The sequence below is a fragment of the Podarcis bocagei genome, assembly GCF_964188305.1.
Source record: "Podarcis bocagei genome assembly, chromosome: 5".
Classification (NCBI taxonomy): domain Eukaryota; kingdom Metazoa; phylum Chordata; class Lepidosauria; order Squamata; family Lacertidae; genus Podarcis; species Podarcis bocagei.
This window is the reverse complement of record NC_138129.1, coordinates 79,127,435-79,146,328: the sequence shown is the minus strand read 5'-3', so window position 1 is coordinate 79,146,328 and position 18,894 is coordinate 79,127,435. Positions and strand designations below refer to the sequence as shown.

The window sequence follows — 18,894 nt, the reverse complement described above, 5'->3', positions numbered from 1 at the left end:
AAAATGCAATCACTAAGGCTTCTTCTGTCAACATTCTTGTCCAAGGTCAGACTCTGATTCTCACGCTCTTTAATCTCGGCAGCTGGAAAATTCCCCAGCTCCACTCCTGCAACAGTTTCAAAAGCTCCCTCTAGGGGAAACAATTTCTATTTGTATCCATCGAACGCAGATCCAGTGACAGAATTAGTTTCGATTTTCAGTTACTTTTTTTGCTCCTTTTAAGTGCAAAAGGAAACAATGGAAACAATATATTTCTCTTATTTAACTATCTGTCAACATACGTTTTATTCACAGTCAATGAACTTTCCCAAAACGTCAATCTTACTGGCAGCCCATTCCCAGGTTCGAAACGGTGGTGATTTAACTTTCTTCACTCTCTCTCCTGCAGGCTTAAACGATCTAGAATTTTCCCCCTCTTCTCCTGCTTCCAAGGGGGGTTTAGTAATTTTAGCTGATGGAGATTTAATCCTTTACAAAAGACTTTCCAGACTTTAGCTTGCAACGTCTTTGCTTTGATCTATTTACAAAAGAGGAAGGCGGACTTCCTGTTTGAAACCTTCCCGTTTCGATGCCAAATTAAGATGTTTGGAGATCCAATTTTCCGTTCTACTCACGGGTAGTTGTTTAAAGTCCAATTGTCCACAGGAAAGTCAGCGCTCTCTGGCAACAGCAATGCAGCTTCACTCCGTGAAAAAAGCAGTCGATTCGAAGCACCACGCCACTCACCCCACGTCGCTCCGTATCCCCGAAACCGGGTTTCCCCACAAGTAGGGGAGGCACGAAAGGTGCCAGCCGAATCCCACGTCCACAGGCTTCTCCCGCCTGTGGTTTTTAATGGGTCTCCGCGGTCCAGACCCTAGTTTCCACAGAGTGGATTCCTCCCGATCAGAGGAAATCCGCCATTGCCGGAGGCGCTAACCCGGAAGTCCCCGGAAAATTCTGATTCTAAACCTCTGCTGCCTTGCGGCTATACTTATTTGCGAGACTTTGGGAGTAAACCCCGAGGAAAAACCTGAACCCACTGCCTTGTGGGACATCTTTGGGAGAAGAAAAGGCTAAGGAGTAAACCCTACACGAACCTGGAGTGGTGTCCCTAAGGCAGCTGGATGGTACCTTGCATGCCGCCTCCTAGCAACTCCTGCAGCCAAGCTGGTGCCAAACATTTTGCTCTGTTTTTCTTTGGACCACATCGAGACAGAGAGGGGGTCTTGTCATCTGGGCAGCCCAGGACCTTCATACACACTGTCCAGGCTTGCACCCTGGACAAGTGGGATGGACAACCATAGCTGTGCTTAAGGCTACCAGCATCACAAGGAAAGGGCAGATAGTAGCAGAAGCATTGCCATGCCTGCCAAGTAGGGTTGACATATTCTGAAGACCAAAAAAAGAGGACACATTTGTCAACTTCTACTTTTAACTATGGATCACCATGACAACTCTCATTTTATATACTTATGCGTGTTTAAAGTTGTTGCCTCCTAGTTTCCATCATCGGTTACCTTCATGCACTTTAAATATGTGTAGAGAATCTAAATGGTGCAACTGTGGATGATGTGCAGATTCCAAAACAGGCATGCATCACTCTAAAGCTTGATAAAATGAAATTTGGATAGGATAGCCTTATTACAAGAATGTGATGTTCCTATATTTGGTTTTGAAAATAAAACAGTGCTTGGTCATGTTCATATATGTATTGGTTATTTCTTTATTTTCTAAGGTCACATCCATATCACACATTCAAAGCACTCTTATAACACTTTAACAGCCATGGCTTCCTCCAAAAATTCATGGGAACTGAAGTTTGTAAAGGGTGTGAGAACCTTTACAGAGGTACAATTCCCAAACTGCTCTGAGTACTTACTCTAGAAGAGCAAAATATAAACTACAAATAATTTGAAACAAGATGTTCTCTACTCAGTTTTCAAAGCCATTTGTGATTCACACGAAGCAACATTCTTAATAGATTTCATATGACCCTCTTTTAAAATCTAGTAATGCCAAAGAGACGAGCTTCAGAAAAAGCCAACCTTCCGTGTCCAACAGAGAAACTGTTTCAGTTTATCTTTTTTGGCACCAACATTAATCTGACATGTGGGTGTGTGACCCACAATGGCAAGAAGATTAGTGCCGGTAACCGGTCACGAGTGCAATCATTGTCCAAAGAACCAATGAGTTGCAAAAATGTGCTTAGCTTTAATTTGGCAAAAGTAATAAAAGCAATTGCTCTCAGTTCTCTCTTGATTTACCACCCAATAAATGTCACTAGATGAGTACCAATGTTTCCTACAGGGGAGGTCGGCTCTATAAAACACCAGCCTGGGCTGTAAAGCCATGCGGATCAATGTTTCCCAAAGGAAATGCAAGGGCAGAACCAACAATGAGTGGCGGGAACTGGGTGGGTGGGTTACGAGGCTGAGGGCCGGTGGTCAATGGGCATCAGGGGCAATTCTTATTTTTATTATTCTTATACAAATTTAGAGACCGCTTCACAGCATAAAGCCATCAAAGTGATGTCCACGGTAAAAACAAGAGTACACAAGCTCTAAGAACAATAAAATCAGTTCAGCAAACTTCGAAACAATAAAACTTTCCATACAAACACACACAAAAACCAATGGGTGGAATTCAATGTCAAGCTACTGTGATTATTCCATCTACCCGAGCGTTTCAGCTAAACAGAATGTGACATACTGAACAATCCCCACACATACACATATGCTGTTTTGGGGGTTCTTCTGAACTCCCCCCTCCAAGCCATTTTGGGGTTGGGGGCACAGGGCAGAGAAAGGAACCCCCCTGTTCAAGCAGAAGGTCTTGTAGAGCTTCCATGGTGGGGCTCCTTAGCTGAATGCCGCCCAGCTGAACAATTTCATCAGATATTAAACTGATCTTCCATAATGAATGGGTTTGACTTCAGCAGGCACCTAAACATCACTGTCTGATTGCAGCTGGTAACTGATTCCAGAGAGCTGGAGCTGCAAACCTAAAAGCTCAGTTTCTAGTATAGGCCAAGTGCACCTATGGAGAATATGGTACTCTCAGCAGCGGCCCATATGAGGAGTGCAGTCGCTGGCCAGAGACAAGAGTAGGCAAGGTGGCAAGATATCATGGTCCCAAGTTGTTTAGGGTTTCAAATGCTAAAAGCAGAAACTTGAACTGCTCCCTGTAGCATGTTTGCAGCCAGTGCAGCTCCTTTAGCAGAGGAATGAGTCAATATGGTGTCAATGGAGCACCACAGTCAACACAACCTAGCCTGCTGCATTCTGAACCAGCTGCCGCTTCCGAGTTAAACTGCAGAGAAGTCCCACACAGAGCAACTCCATAATCCAGTCTTGAGAGCACCAATACCAAAATCACAGGGGCCAAGCTCTCTCTGTCCAGAATCAATGTGTGAAAGAAAAGCTTAGAATAGAAGGTTCCATCTGAGAAAGAGGGCAAGACTAACATGTGGTTCTTCTTCAACAAGATACAGAATTCTACCAGTGGGTGTCTTGGGTATTATCACAAGGGACCATTTGAACTTCATGATTGGTTCCTCTCTGTAAACAGTTGAAAGTGAATTCAGAACTGTATCATGTTGCAAGGGCTTAACACAACTTTTCCAACCTGTGGACAGTAAATTTGCAGTCCTCATTTAAGTCTTTCCTTGGTAGTATCATCGTCCCTGTTTTGCTGTTGGGGGGATATTTTGTGGGAGTGACTTTTTTAAATGTTCCTTGCATGTGCACTAGAGATCTTTAGATTTCACCTCACACTAGAAACGGGCTTTCTAGTGAGGTTCGGTGCATCTTCTTATCTTAGCACCCATGTTCATATGCTACTACTACACTTGAATGAAACTGCCCACACAGCGACAGGCTAATACACTGCTCCCCTCCCCACATCCTAACAACAACAACAACAACAACTCATGCAGACAGGAAATGTTGCCACATGTGTTCAGAATTGTATACAGTAAATGAGATGACATTTGGATATCTTTTTTTTTAGAAAAAGAAACCTGTTATGATCACTTTACTGGGAGCGGATGCAAGATAAAACCAAAGGCCTATCTAGTCCAGCATCTTCTGTTTCCCAGAGTGGTTAACCAGGTACTTCTGGGAATCCTGCACACAGGAAACAAGGGCAATAGAATTCCCCCTGCTTGTGATTCCTCAACAACTGGCAATTCGAAGAGTTACATCCCTACAGGTGCTCTCAGCGATGCCACTGGGAAAACTAAGAACATGCCTTCTGACTGTAATCGCTGGGGAAACTGTAATAAATTCCGCAGTTCTATCCCACCAGACAACCCTCCCCCAAGTCATCTATAAAGAACTATTCTTCAAAGCTTGCGCCCAACATCAGTATTCAACAGTAATATTTCCTTTTAAGGCTGTGATGGGATTCATTCTTCCACCTTCCTTTCTCCAGATCCATGCACAGCAGAAACAAACCTTCTTCTATGCAAAACAGATTTTCAGTGCTGACAGTGGGTGAGGAGGGAGGCCATGCCAGAGCGCTTCTACAAATTTTATTGCAAATGCTCCAGTACTGTTCTCTTCTGCACTCACAGCTGGCACTGTCTTAGCTGCTCTCCCCCACAGAGAGAAGGCATTTAAGCTGCTCATGTGCAGTCTCAGGCAAAGGCAGACGGGTGAGGAAATCCTCTAGAAGCCAGTTTGCCTTTCCATATTATTAAAAACAAAACAAAAAACAAAACCTCTAAGGTGCATCTGACTGTTGCTATTATTCTGCCTTATTAAAAAGCATTTCTCTTTCATGAGGAAATACAGAATTTCTTTCACAGCTCCTTGCAAGCAGCCATCCCAAAGAAGATTGGCCTGTTTTCACTTGGGGAATAAAAGCCCAACTCTAAAAGAGCCATTTAACTGTGACCAGTTTCATCAGAGCTCACAGAACAAAGGAAAAGCCCTCGTCATATGGCCACTTCTCAGTACTGAGACTCCAGCAGATCAGTACATTCGCTTGTTCCCAAGACTGGTTTTTGTATAATTAGCAGCCTCCTTTTTTAATCCACAGAATGACCTAATGCATCAATACTTTAGAGGTTATAAAATGCATTCATTTGCATTCGGCTATTAACGCTAACACATACGACCTAAAGAACCATTAAGAATGCCTCCTCCCCAAGAATCTATGCAACAACAGGAAAAAATGAGTAGGCTAAAAATATCCCTCCTCACATGTCCCTGAGCAACATTAATTCCTTCTGCTTTCACTCTCCATTGCTGTATCCAAGGCAGAGCTCTTAATTTACATCCAAAAAGCAAGACTAATAATTTGCTTCGGAGACACAGAGAAGCGTTTGTCAAACTAGAGGAAAGCACAGATGATGAAAGGTATTGTTCAAAATGAGACTATAAATAGAGACTATAAATAGAGTTTAAATGGCCATCATAGCTCAGTACTGTTTATTGCATAGACACATACAGGCTGTAATTATTTTCTTAAAAACTGGAGAAACTTTTTATCTTCACTCAAATAGGTCTGGCAAGATCACACTTTATCCACTGAAGGCAGATGCCATGACCATTTGCTTAGTAGTAACATCGGACCAGCAAGTCGTTGCATTGTCCTGCCAAGATGTGGAAGTGAATCTTACCCATATTTCTGCTGCTGAAAAGCAACCTGGAAGTGGGCCAGTAGTGGTGGCAAGATTCTTAGGCATTTGGCAGGACAACACTAGCTTCTAAAGTGGCTTAATCCTATGAAATGCTACTATGTGATCCTATATCAGGTTGGTGGTGAAAAAGTTGCTTGGTACTAGTTGTTTTGACTCTTCTGCCGTTGTTCTACCACTAACAGAAAATACTGAAGTATTTCTACTAGCATATAATCTCCATGCAATCTTAAAACAAATTGCAGAATGTCCCCATGCCACACAGAATTGTAAAATCGTGGAGTTGGAAGGGATGCAGAGGATCATATAGTCCAAGCCCCTGAAATGCAGGAATATGCAGCTGCCCATATGGGGATCGAACCTGCAACCTTAGAGTTGTCAACACCTGCTATAACCAACTGAGCATGCCACTGCAATCTTTGAGCTGAGTTCATCCTGATCCCTCATTTATGGAAACAGGAACCCTAGTCAGAGAAAACTGAGACACAGAATGTTATTGTTTATACCCCACTCATCTGACTGGGTTGCAATGAGCTGAGACCTACAGAACCTGTACTACAGGCCATCTTCCTATGTTTTGAAATATAAAGAAGACTGAGACTGGCCAATGCAAGAGTTGAACTGATGAGAAGTTTAATTTTTATAAGTAAAAAACATTGAAAATGACAAAGTTGGGTTCTTAAACTTGCAGTACAAATTTGCAAATATTCCTTTGCTTTGCATTCTTTATTCTCACTCTGCTAGTTATAGGACAGCGGAAAGCACTTTTCTAGGCCTGCCCTACAAACACTAGGAATCCTATTCAGGGAAGTTCTCCCCATCCCACTAGCTATTGCCTTCAAACTTCTGAACAGATCTAAGAGCAGGGAAACCTTGCTTTTAATTTTAAAAAAATAAATTAAAAAGTAAGTTGAGATACAAGTGACAGCACTACCTACTCCTAATTTTTGCACACGTATGATACAGCTATAGGATCCACACCATAGCAGATGCTGCAAAGCTTGCCATGTGCCTGTCCCAAGGTTTATCACTGCAAGAGCTTTTACTCTTCCTGTCACATGCAGAGAACCATTCTCAAAGTGGGTCAAACTAGGAGGAACTATTGCATAGATATCCCATTAGTTACACTTGAGAAGGCTTCAATAGCTAACTTCCAAACTTGGGTTTGGCCTGGTGGGTCAAAGTCTGAGACCCTCTGACCTATAGCTTTAAGCAAATGAATAATTTACCCAGACGTCTGTGAAATCCATTGATTGCACATATGCGACTATAAGCCCGTGCACATCCTCTCACGCCCTTGGTGTGTCATGAAGACATCATTCATCCATGCTATGGTTCCTGCCACAGGAAGCTCTACAGAACATTTCTGGGACACCAGCAGGCTGGAAGGGAACCCATCCCATCTTAATGTATTTGGAATCGGTCCAAACCACATCCTTCAACACCCCTGAACGTAATCTGCCGTGTGTAAAAGACACAAATTGCTGCAGTGAGACTTTTCTACAACCAAGCAGGACTGTTGTCTAACAGTCTGATCTGTTCATGATTACTTGGAATGAGTGATGCTTACTCCCAAGTAAGTACACAGAGCTACAGCCGAAGGCCTATTTTTATGACTAGCTTCTTATCAAAGTTGCTTATTTCTATAAAAAGATTACCGGAAAGGAAGAGGTGAGATAACCAACAGACAGCCCAGAATGTGATTTAACTCTGAGCTCAAGGAAAACAAGCAGACTTTGTGCTTCAGTTGCAACTGCATTTCTTGTGCAACTTTAACACAAAAGGAAGGGAGAATAAAAGTTAGTTACTTTAAAAAAAAAAAACCCTGAGCATCCTCAGGATCTGACCAGGCTATTGTTTGACTGTCAACACTTATGGTATGATTCCATCCCATTCAGAAAGGGAGTTCACATAACATATGGAACCTTTTTATCATTATTCGGCTATCTATCTATCTATCATCTATCTATCTATCTATCTATGAATTACACACACACACACACACACACACACACACACACACACCTATGAAATTTATATGTAAATGGTGAACATTCCCCTAAAATGCATGGTTTTTAATCTTTTTTTCTGGAGAATATTCATTCTCACACACATTTTTTGGGTAACTGAAACTGCATTGCAAAATCTGAAGAAGTGTGTGCTCTGGCTTGATAGCTATGTACATATAAAACTGGAACTGAATAATTTAAAATACCAAATGAAATAATTTTCTCCATCCCATGTTTCAGCAATATTCCCTAAGCCAATGTTTGTCTGCTTTCAGAACTCTGTTAATGACCACCACGTGTGTACGTATGTACACACACACACACACACACACACACATATATATATATATGAAAGAGCACACAAGCCTATGATTGAGTGTATGCAAAACTAATTCAGAGTTGAAATAAGTTGATGCTCTGTATCTCAAATACACAAATCACGAGAATGACTTGAGTGTTTCACACTCCACTGCCTGGACTGTCCCTCGCTGCCTCCAAACTGGGAATGTTGAACATTTGAATACCTTCCATTATATGAAAATATGCAAACTCTCCCTGCAGTTAGAAGACTAGCACATAATGAAGATGTTTGCTATGAGTGGAAAAAAGCAGGTATCTGCAATCGCTTAAACACATACCCCATGCCAGATGTTTCAATTGGAGAAACATTTAATGTTGTTGTTGCAGCAGCTTCCAAGTATGAGGCAGTAGCTTATCAGCCTGTAAGGCCTAGGACATTTTTTAAGGGCCTTTTACATGATAGCATCACAACATACGAAAAACGACTCCCTTCTAGAATTGTGCCTTCTAGAATTTTATTTATAGAAATAAAATATATCCCACAGTGGCTTAAAACATAGACAAGCAATTTGAAACACTATAAAATATCAAAACTATACACTAATAATGTTCAGCAGAATTAAATCAGTATTTAGATCAATTTCGATAGGGGTTGAGTTCTGGCCATGGTCACTGATGGATGACCTTTACAGAGAGTAGGGCCAAGGGGAATGAGTGCAATCTTGCTCCTGCTTCTCAATCTTTCTGCAGCTTTCAATATCATTGACCAGAGGTTTTCAACCTTTTTGAGTCCACGGCTCCCTTGACCAACCACATTCTTTCTGTGGGGAAACATGCTCTGAGCCCCAGAAGCCCTTGCCTGTAGAGCCAGCAGCCCTTGCCCCTTTTCGAACACCCTCCCTTGCGGAGTGTTCCTTTAGCCTCCTCTCTTCTCTCCTTGGGAGTCCTCCAGGCGGCTACCAACCCAGTCTCTGAGCTGCCCCCACCCCAAAGAGAGGTGCCTCCTCCCTGGCTAGCACCAGAGGCTTCATTCGCCTGGAGAGCTTGTAGCCAGGGCTGCTGCAACGAACAGCTGTGCACACCTTTGGGAGGCAGAGACGCAATAGGGCATCAGAGAAGGAAAGAGGGACAGAGGCCCGTGTTGCCTGTGGCACCCCTGACCATCATTCAAGGCACCCCAGGGTGCTACGGCTCACTGGTTGAAAACCGCTGTCATTGACCATGGTATCTTCCTGGACTGGCTCTGCGGGAAGGGAATTAGAGCGCTGTGTTACAGTGGCTCCAGTCCTGTCTACAGGACCAAGTCCAGGAAGCGTTAACAGGAGAGTGCTTTTTGACCCCCGGTCGAAATGCTATGTGGTGTGGCTCTGAACTATTCAATCCCCAGTACTATCTATCTGTGGAACTGGCACTATTACAGATGCCTCATAACACCTGTTCCACACCTGTAAGTCAATCTTTTAGTGTGGCAGCATCTACAACTTTGGAACCCCTTGCCTATTGACATCAGGCAGGTGTCTTTCCTGTATTCTTTTTGGTGCCTGCTTAAAATATTTTGTTTTTGTTTTTTGTTCAAGCAAGCCATCCCAGACATGTAGAAGCTTACGTGTGTTTTTAGCTACTGTTGTTTTTAATCATCTTTTGACTGCTTTCAAATAAACTGTTTTTATCAATAATTTCAATGTTCTATTTTAAATTTTTGTAAAGCCATCAAATGGCATATAAAGCTTGTTTATATAAATATATAAACAAAACGTATTTTTAAAAAGTATAAACATAAAAACAAAATATTCCCTTTTCCTACATAGGTCAGTATTTGACTCTACTCAAAGTGCCCTGTTGCCAATGCAGTTTGTGGCACTAGGGATCAAACTGCAGATGCAAGACCATGAATACTGGAATATAATCAAAAGAAAATGAAAAAACCCTTAGTGACAGTGCTGATTAATTACCAAGGTCACAAAGTGACCTTATCTACTTTCTACTTGTTTGATACAAGCACTCTAATTAGCTACCCCTTTTTTCCTTGAGAATCAAATCACCATAATACTGTGGAACAATGAACCAGAGAAGAGATACACTTGCAATTATTGGCATTTACTAATAAGATAATGAATTTTAGCCTTTTTTATTTTTATTTTTTACAGGGACTTGGAAGTAATTAAGTAATATTTCATACCTTTACATACTCCATAGCTGGGTCCATAGCATTCTGATCTCTGCAAATGAGAAGTACAGCAATGAGTACAAAGGTTTTGTCTGATTTAGAACAAAATCAACATTTTATTTGCTTTTTGGATCAAGCGGCATGAATAATGCAACACACTACACACACAAGTTGAAAGCTTAGGAACTGTAGAGCATCTGTTTATTTATCTGCCATTGTTATAATTCACATACTATGTGCATCATGATCATGTTCATCTTATCGTATTCAAAGGCAGAATTAGAACCAGTTTACACAACCACTTTATACGATTGTTTACAATTCATGCTCACCTTTTAGAAAGATGATTATATGAGCATGCCATGGCCAAATAGAGAAAAAAAATACTGAAGACTGCATCTCTCTCATTTATATCTCTTTAAAAACCAGATGCAAGGAGGTGTGAAACTGCTCAAGTAAATGAACCCGTACTATCAAAGGCACACATCAGAAAAATACAGGACTGTACTGTGTTGTAATAATAAAGGGAAACCATCACAGTAGTAGTCTCTCTCACTTTGGGGAAGGGGCCATTTAAGTTGAATATATCCAAGAGGACCTTTAAATGTGTCTGATGATCAAGCTCTTCCCCAAGTGAAATAGAAATCACAGCTTTGGCACACATTCAGTTTGGATTGTCAAAATGTCAACACATATTGAAAATAAACACACAAAAGTAACTGAAGCCCTTTCTATGGATTTCTTAACTCGAAATAAGAAACTCCTGAGATAACACACAAGGTAGGCCTGGAAACGATGCAATAACGAATTCTATTTACAGCTAGATAGCCGTGTTGGTCTGCTGTAGTTGAAACAAAAAAAAAAATTCCTTCCAGTAGCACCTTAGAGACCAACTAAGTTTGTTATTGGTATGAGCTTTCGTGTGCATGGACACTTCTTCAGAAATATAGAACGAATTCTATATTTGCTTTCAACTTACTGTGTTGACTATGGGTTTTATACAAAGCATGGGATGGTATTAGTTCTATTCAAACAAACAGTGAGCTATGCCAAGAGTTACAAATGAGATGTGGACTGTACCCATGGTCTTAATTCTTCAGAACCACAAGAACTAGAAATTAATTGCATACACAGGCTATCATTTTACTGCATTTTCTACCACACATTTTATCACATATCTGCACTTGGAAGAGCAATAAAATCATTCTTAACTCTTGGCAGTGAGATACAGATGATCAAGCTACTTCAAGGATAGGTTGTGCAAAGGAAGCTTGGCTTACTACAGTCATCCTGCCAAAGAGTAACAAAAGTATTATAACACACCCTTCCAACGGCAACTCAGTGCGCCACACCACAACATCTTGTGTTGTGAAAGTTTCATTTGGATGTTCAAATTAATCTATTCTGGAGTAAAAATGAAGAGGGCCAGCTGTGAATGTGTTTGTTTGTCTAAGGCGGCAATGAAAGTAAATCCCACTGAAATCTGAGGGCCTTACTTTGCGGTAAACACATTTAGGACAGATTGTGCTGTATGACAAGCATCTTCTTAGAAGACGTCTGTTAAGTTGATCTTCTGCTTGTAACTTGATATCCAAGTTCAAAAAAATTTAATGGGCTGCAATTTACTTTCTCTGGAGCCAATTTGATAAGGAATTCTGTTTTCCAGTCTCTGCATTGTTTCAGAAAAGATTATTTTAAGCTCTCCAAAATCCAGAAGTCTATAAACTGAGGTCCAATATTCATGTTCATCTGAGTTAAACGACATGTGCACAGCTTCTGTCCTGGCTGGGATACAAAACTAAGGTAGCAGCAGAGTAGAGTAAGGTACCAGTTCAGAGTAGAAACGAAGACTGGACCAGATTGAATACAAATGTCTCCCATTTGCCCCATGTGTGGGCCCATACTGGGGAGCAAGAGCATGTTTTAGCTCCCTGTCCACCAGAGACGTAGGAAGGGGGGAATGGAGGGGGCAATCCGCCCCAGGTGCCACTCTGGGAGAGGTGACAAGATGGCGCCTGCCTCCCCCCAGCTGTAGAGCAGCCAAGGACGCCCACAGTCCATATGAGCGCCTCTCGCACGGCGATCATATGGGATGCCACACATGCGCATCCATACAGGCTGCGCTGTCCCGGGAGCCGGAAAGGGTTCGCCCGCCACTGCTGTCCACCCAGTGCACCTGACCCATCTTTGTTGTTCCTGGATGTCACTGGATTGTATGCAAGTCTTATTCAAGAAAATAAAGAGAACTTGCTGGATCAGGCCAATGGCCCATCTATTCCAGGATCCTGTCCTCATAGTGGCCAGTTGGATACCCGTCGGAAACCCACAAGCAAAACGTGAGCACAGGAGAGCTCTCTCGTCCTGCAGAACTGGTACAGTTTACGAACTTAATCCCTTCCGGAAGTCCGTTCTTAAACCGAAACTGTGCTTAAAGCGAGGCGCATTTTCCCTAATGAGACCTCCCACGGTTTGGATTCCGTTCTTAGACCGAGGTACAGTTCTCAAACCGGGACACTATTTCCGGTTTTGCGGAGTTTGTAAACCAAATCATTCTTAAACCGGACTGTTCTTAAACCGAGGTACCACTGTATTCTGAAGCACTGCTGCCTCAAACTTTGGAGGCAAAACATGACCATCATGATGAGTTGCCATTGATGGTTTCATGGAGGATAAGGCTATCCTCCAAAAAACTCCTTTACGTTACTAATTTACAGTACCATTTATTGTTGCAATGTTTTAATGAAATGATTTCTTGTCACGAAGCTCTATTTTGAGCTGTCCCCTGACATTTTTCCCTTTGAGAGGAATTCATGAATGTGTGTGTGTATCAGAATTGAAGATGGCCGAATCCACAAGGATGTGCTGTACAGGGAGATGGTTTCAGGCACCAGGCCCTTTGTCAGACCAACTCTGTGTTACAAAGATGTCTGCAAATGTGACATGAAGGCTGGCAACGTCAACCCTGCCATGCAGGAAGCCCTTGAAGATGACCACAGCGCCTGAAGATGATCAGTCAGGTTGTGTATCCACAGCGGTGACCAGAAGAGGAAAGACCACTGGGAAGAGCGCAGAGAGAAGAAATGCCATGGTGCATCTGCATCTGCACAACTGGATGCCATCATCAGCCCCAGTTGCAAAGAAACATGTCTCTCCCATATTGGTCTCCACAGCCACAGAAGACGCTGTAATCTTCCAATGGTTTGACCTCACAAAGGTACACTCCTCCATTGTTTCTCAGGACAGATATATAGGTAGGTAGGTAGGCATCTAATATAAGCCAGGCTTCCTCAAACTCGGCCCTCCAGATGTTTTTGGCCTACAAGTCCCATTATCCCTAGGTAGCAGGACCGGTGGTCAGGGATGATGGGAATTGTAGTCTCAAAACATCTGGAGGGCTGAGTTTGAGGAAGCCTGATAATAAGCTTTTTCATAATGACTTGCCATCTGTCTCCCCACCCCACAAACCAAAGACAGCTGGCTACAGGCTTGCGTACCTATGTGAAAACATTCCCAGAGCAGTGCCTCTTAAGGTTATCAGCTACAATCCCCCCCAATTTATTTCTCTGCAAGCAACATATTAAAGAGACCAATAAAGAAAACAAACCGCCACTGTTACAGTCTCTTACCACCAATTCTAATTAGCCATGTTTATGGGGTCACCGGAGATAAATCAACAGGATTACAACTGTGCTCAAACACAGCTGCTCATTGAGACCTTGAGTATCAGTTGCAGTTGAAAGCTTGTTTCGCTGCCTTAATAAGCCATCTTTCATCTGGCATTATAAAAAGTTCCTGGTTAAAAGGGATCTTAACTTTCTGTAGGAACCCACCTACATCACTACCTCCCTGGGGTATCTTTTGCTGTTTGCTTACAGGCTGCTTTCTACTTGCATATATGATGAAATCAAGTAAGCCGTGGGGCTCACACAAGTGTAGAGTTTGCACTGTATGTTTGGCTTCCCAGTCATCAGATAAGTCTTATTTCCATGTCAACAAAAGAGCATTTGATGTAGAGAGGAGCTCATTAGCATTGGAAAGGAAAAGATGTTTTGTTCTTTAGAAGATAAGAGAACAATTATAACAAAAAGCAGCTTCTCAATTGAAGAATAGCATCAATTTAGAAACTATTTGGGGTGACATCACAGACACTCAGAAACTGCACACTAGAGGCAAAACAAACCTTTAGAGTTGCCTTTAAGAGCAGGGATCAGCAAACTTTCAGCAGGGGGCTGGTCCACTGTCCCTCAGACCTTGGGGGGGGGGCTGGACTATTTTTTTTGGGGGGGGTGAATTCCTATGCCCCACAAATAACCCAGAGATGCATTTTAAATAAAAGCACACATTCTACTCATGTAAAAACACCAGGCAGGCTCCACAAATAACCCAGAGATGCATTTTAAATAAAAGGACACATTCTACTCATGTAAAAACACGTTGATCCCCAGGCCGGATTTAGAAGGCGACTGGGCTGGATCTGGCCCCTGGGGCTTAGTTTGCCTACCCATGCTTTAGAGTGCTAACCTTTTGGAGGCATCAACATTTCCCTCCAGTTTTAAGCATCTCTCTCTCACACACATACCTCTGACTTGCAAATCCTGCTACTAAATGAGATATTTCTATTCAAAGCAGCAAAGACATTACTGTTAGTATGATAGCATACTGCAGTTGTGCTGGATCCAGAGAACAACTCAGTTGTAAGCCCTTTTTAGGGTGAAGTCTTGGTGTGGTGCTTCAGTGCTGGAAGAAGAAATATTCGCCTTCCATACATACAAAAATTGATTAACAATTTTCACTCCATGTCCCTATCTGAGTTGACAAAGTTTTGATGTGACTGCAAAAATGAAAAATACACACACTATAATGAGCCTTTCTTGAGACATATGTCCCATAGATGGCAGCCCAGTTTATTTGTGTTCATAATTTATATTGTTAATGTACAAGATGAGAGCATTAATAAAATGAAATTAATGAAACAAATTTGGAAAACTACGATATCCTTTTATTGAATTTGCATGTAAAAAGGGAAAACCATTTTGCACCACCTTAAATGCATGGTAACCTATGAAAAACTGCACTTGGTTAAATGCAGTGCTTTTTTCTTTAAAAAAAATGTTTAGGGGTACTCTCATTTTCCTACTCATATTGAAATACTGCTCCTCGATGAGGCCAAACTTAGATTCACAAAATGTTTAGGGGTATGCGTCCCCCTGCACGTCCCCCCAGAGAAAAGCACTGGTTAAATGTATTATTTTTATGTCCTTCTCAGGACCGATTGGGGATGACTGAGCTGGTGACCTGTACAACTGTTTGGTCTGCTGTCAAGGTGCAGAATGTCAATGGACAGCTCCAAGAACGCTGCTCTCCCTTCTTACAGTTCTTTATAAACTTGAACAACACAACCATTCAAACAGAGAACTGTAAACAACTAGGGCACATAGCCACCACGTGTCAGTGGAATTTCAGAACTCCTTAACTTCAGCAGGATCATGCATAAAAAGTTGCATAACATTACATGTGCAAGTGGCTCATCACAAGACTGATCCAAGGAAACTTTTTTGTCCTCTAAAACTTTGCATCAAGTAAATGTAGTTCACATTTCTATTGTTACAATAATCTATAGCATTTTAGCACCACATTTTGCACACAATATTTGAATACAGTCTTTGAACAGCATTTTCACACCAAAAATAAAAGCTAAAAAGCAGTTTCCTTTAGGTTTCAAATAGCCCCACTTCTGTCATCTACCAAGCACTTCACAGCTGGACTCCAATTCATTATCAATGCTCATTCTTAGGACTCTTAGATGCATAAATCTCTTGAGATGAGAATACATTCTTTGGCATTTGGTATTTGTCAATTAAGTTAACCAACACGTACACTCGAGTACATGGCATGTGCTCATTTCACAAGTGAAGAGTTGTCCGTGTGTGTGTCAGTCACTAGTTCAGGAGATTTGAAACTGAGTAAGCATGTAAGTGTAAAACAAATTTGAAAGGCTTCCCCTACCCAGACTTAGAATCACCAGAGGAAAATGTGAAAGCTAAGACACAGAGCATTGCAGTGAAGCTGGATCTCGGAAGCCTTTTTAAAACAGAAGAACCAAGTGTTTGGGGGACAACTATATTGTTCATTAAGTTCCTTATAATACCATTGAAACCTGCACTGTGCAAACAGAACTCCTATAGAGCTTCAGTACAGCATTTGCTGCCAGCAGCTTCTGAACTTACTGCAGTTCTGGGGCAGGCCATTACAAATCGTTTCTTGGTGTCACTGTGCTTACTTTTCCCAAGCTCCCAGCATGCAGCTCTACTCCTCCTGTACACAATCTGCATGTCAGGGGTGGTGTGGGGAACAGCAGGTGTTAGGATGTTTGCAGTTAAGGTGCAGAAGGACCTTGACTGGACTTACCTGGCCCGGACTTGAGCATTTGCCAAACTATACCTGTATGTGCAACCAAGACTTCAGGAATACATTAGGATTCAAACGCCAAATCAAATCCCAACAAGGTCAACAGGGTATCTTATCCATCTACCAAAGAAGAATGCTGGTATGTGAACTCTATATACCAACATTGCAACAGACCACACTGTGCTCATAGGAAACTGTGGCTTACAGTTCTCTGAAAATTCACTTTTCTTTTCTTTTTAGCTGAAATGCAAATAAGTGATCTCAAATGCCAAGAGGTCAGAATGGAAGTTATTCATGCCTGAGGGTTCCAAGTTATGCTCTCCCTCTACCCCTCCCCATTTTGCTCCTCTTTTACATCAGCAATGGACACAGCAGTTACCAAATGGTGCTGCAACAGTAATTTCCTGTATTAGCAGGGAGTGGGAATAAATGACCTTTGAGTTACCTTCCAACTCCAAGATTCCAAGTCAGATGAGGCTTAGGGAAGCTTGGCATGAAGTCAAAGAGCCAGGAGACAATGCCTACCAAGCAGTCTTGAATCACCTAATGAGCCTGCCTTCTATTTTGTTGAGGTCCAAAGCAGTAGAACTCCCAGCTGATCTCAAAATAATTTCTACCATTCACTTGCTGCGGCAGAGCTTCCTAAGCCATAACAGCAATATAGCTGGTGCTTCAATTATCCATGTAGCTGATGGACATTTGCAAAGCAATGTGGACATCAGTGCTCTCAGAATTAAACAAGCCCTGGGTGTTTCAAACGCTTATACCCCCTCCTTTAACAAGAATGCTTGCTCCTTTTAAATAGCCATAAATCTTTCCAGGACAAAATTTTCAACAAGTTTATGTCTCTGCATTCTCGCAGCAACCGTTCTTCGCTATGCACTTTTGAAATACTTTTAAATACTTGAGTAGCTGATACTGAATGATGACTTGACTGAGCATCATGAGATAAGAAAGGAATTTTTAAATAAAGTAAAAAAAAATGGAAATCCGTATGCATAAGTTGCCTGAAGGGCACTGCGCATTCCAGAGACCTACCTGCATTTTTCTTCCCTGCTTCTCTCTCATTTTTTAATGTCTTTGTAATGCGAGTTAAGTTTTGTTATGCATTACTTTCGCTCTAGAGTGCCAGTGTATATTTGCATTTAAAAATATGTATCATGATTTTGCGACCAGAGCATTCCTGCATTATAGCCAAATTGAATTTTTGCACTACACAATCAACTCTACAGGTTTACTGTGAGAGTTACAGAGCCAAACAACAACAGTTGAAATCAGGACACTGGGTTTGGTCAAGCCTCCTCAGGAACGTGCTCAGAGGTAGATTTCAATAAAACTGTTATGTACACAAGTTATAAAGCTGAAAATACTCTGCCATAGCTCACAAACCATCTGTGCTCTCAGATATGCCAGTAACGAAAGCTTCTCTCAAGACTGATTTTACATTCTGCAGCCCGGGGCACATGCCTGAACAGAACGTGCATGTCTGCTTCATGTGCTTGGATATGTATTTTACAGAGCATCAAAAAGGAAAACATATGAGAGCGACAATGAGGAAGCTATCATGTCCCCATTTCAAATATATTTTGGAAGGGACAAGTGTCAAAATATAAACGTCATACTAAACTGCTGATGCATTTTGATGATTCAGGTATTATTTCTTTTGTGCATGTCTTATTTATTTATTTATAATTTTATTGTTTATACCCTGCCCATTTGGCTGGGTTTCCCCATTCACTCCAGGTGGCTTACAGAATATATAAAACTTAATAAAGCGTCAAACATTAAAAACTTCCCAATACAGGGCTGCCTGCAGGTGTCTTCTAAAAGTTGTATAGTTCTTTATCTCCTTGACATCTGAAGGGAGGGTGTTCCACAGGGAGGGTGCCACTACCGATAAGGCATTTTACATTTAACTATGTAAAATAATTTTATATACCACCCTTTTCCATAAAGGCCTCAGAGTGGTAATACAAAAATATATAAAATATATAAAAGGCATATATCTGAGCACTGGCAGCAAAAGGGAGATTTGGCCCAAGGCAACTCAAGGCAAACCTCTGCATCTCAAACATTCTAAAACTACAAGACTGCTTTGTTTATACTGATGGTGAAAGTGGAAAAGCATGTAGCACTAGCATAATGTTCACCATATAAGCTTGCAAATGACAGATACTTGGGACTGTTATTTATTACTTCATACAGTGGTGCCTCGCAAGACGAAATTAATTCGTTCCGCAATTCTCTTCGTCTTGCGGTTTTTTCGTCTTGCGATGCACGGTTTCCCATAGGAATGCACTGAAAATCAATTAATGCGTTCCTAGGGAAACAGACTTCAGACCAGGTCCGGGGACAGTCTGTCCCCGGACCTCTTCTGAAGGCTGGGG

The 18,894-nt window shown here is 41.8% G+C and overlaps 1 protein-coding gene across 2 annotated transcripts in view; it reads right to left on the bottom strand.

The window, feature by feature from the left end:
• BCAR3 (BCAR3 adaptor protein, NSP family member) overlaps positions 1 to 18,894 on the bottom strand; it is an 87,743-nt gene that overhangs the window by 41,925 nt on the left and 26,924 nt on the right. For both annotated transcript variants that reach the window (XM_081194979.1, XM_081194980.1), the window contains exon 3: positions 10,112 to 10,151. In XM_081194979.1, the coding sequence (XP_081051105.1) occupies positions 10,112 to 10,151 (40 nt within the window). The remainder of the gene's footprint in view (positions 1 to 10,111; positions 10,152 to 18,894) is intronic.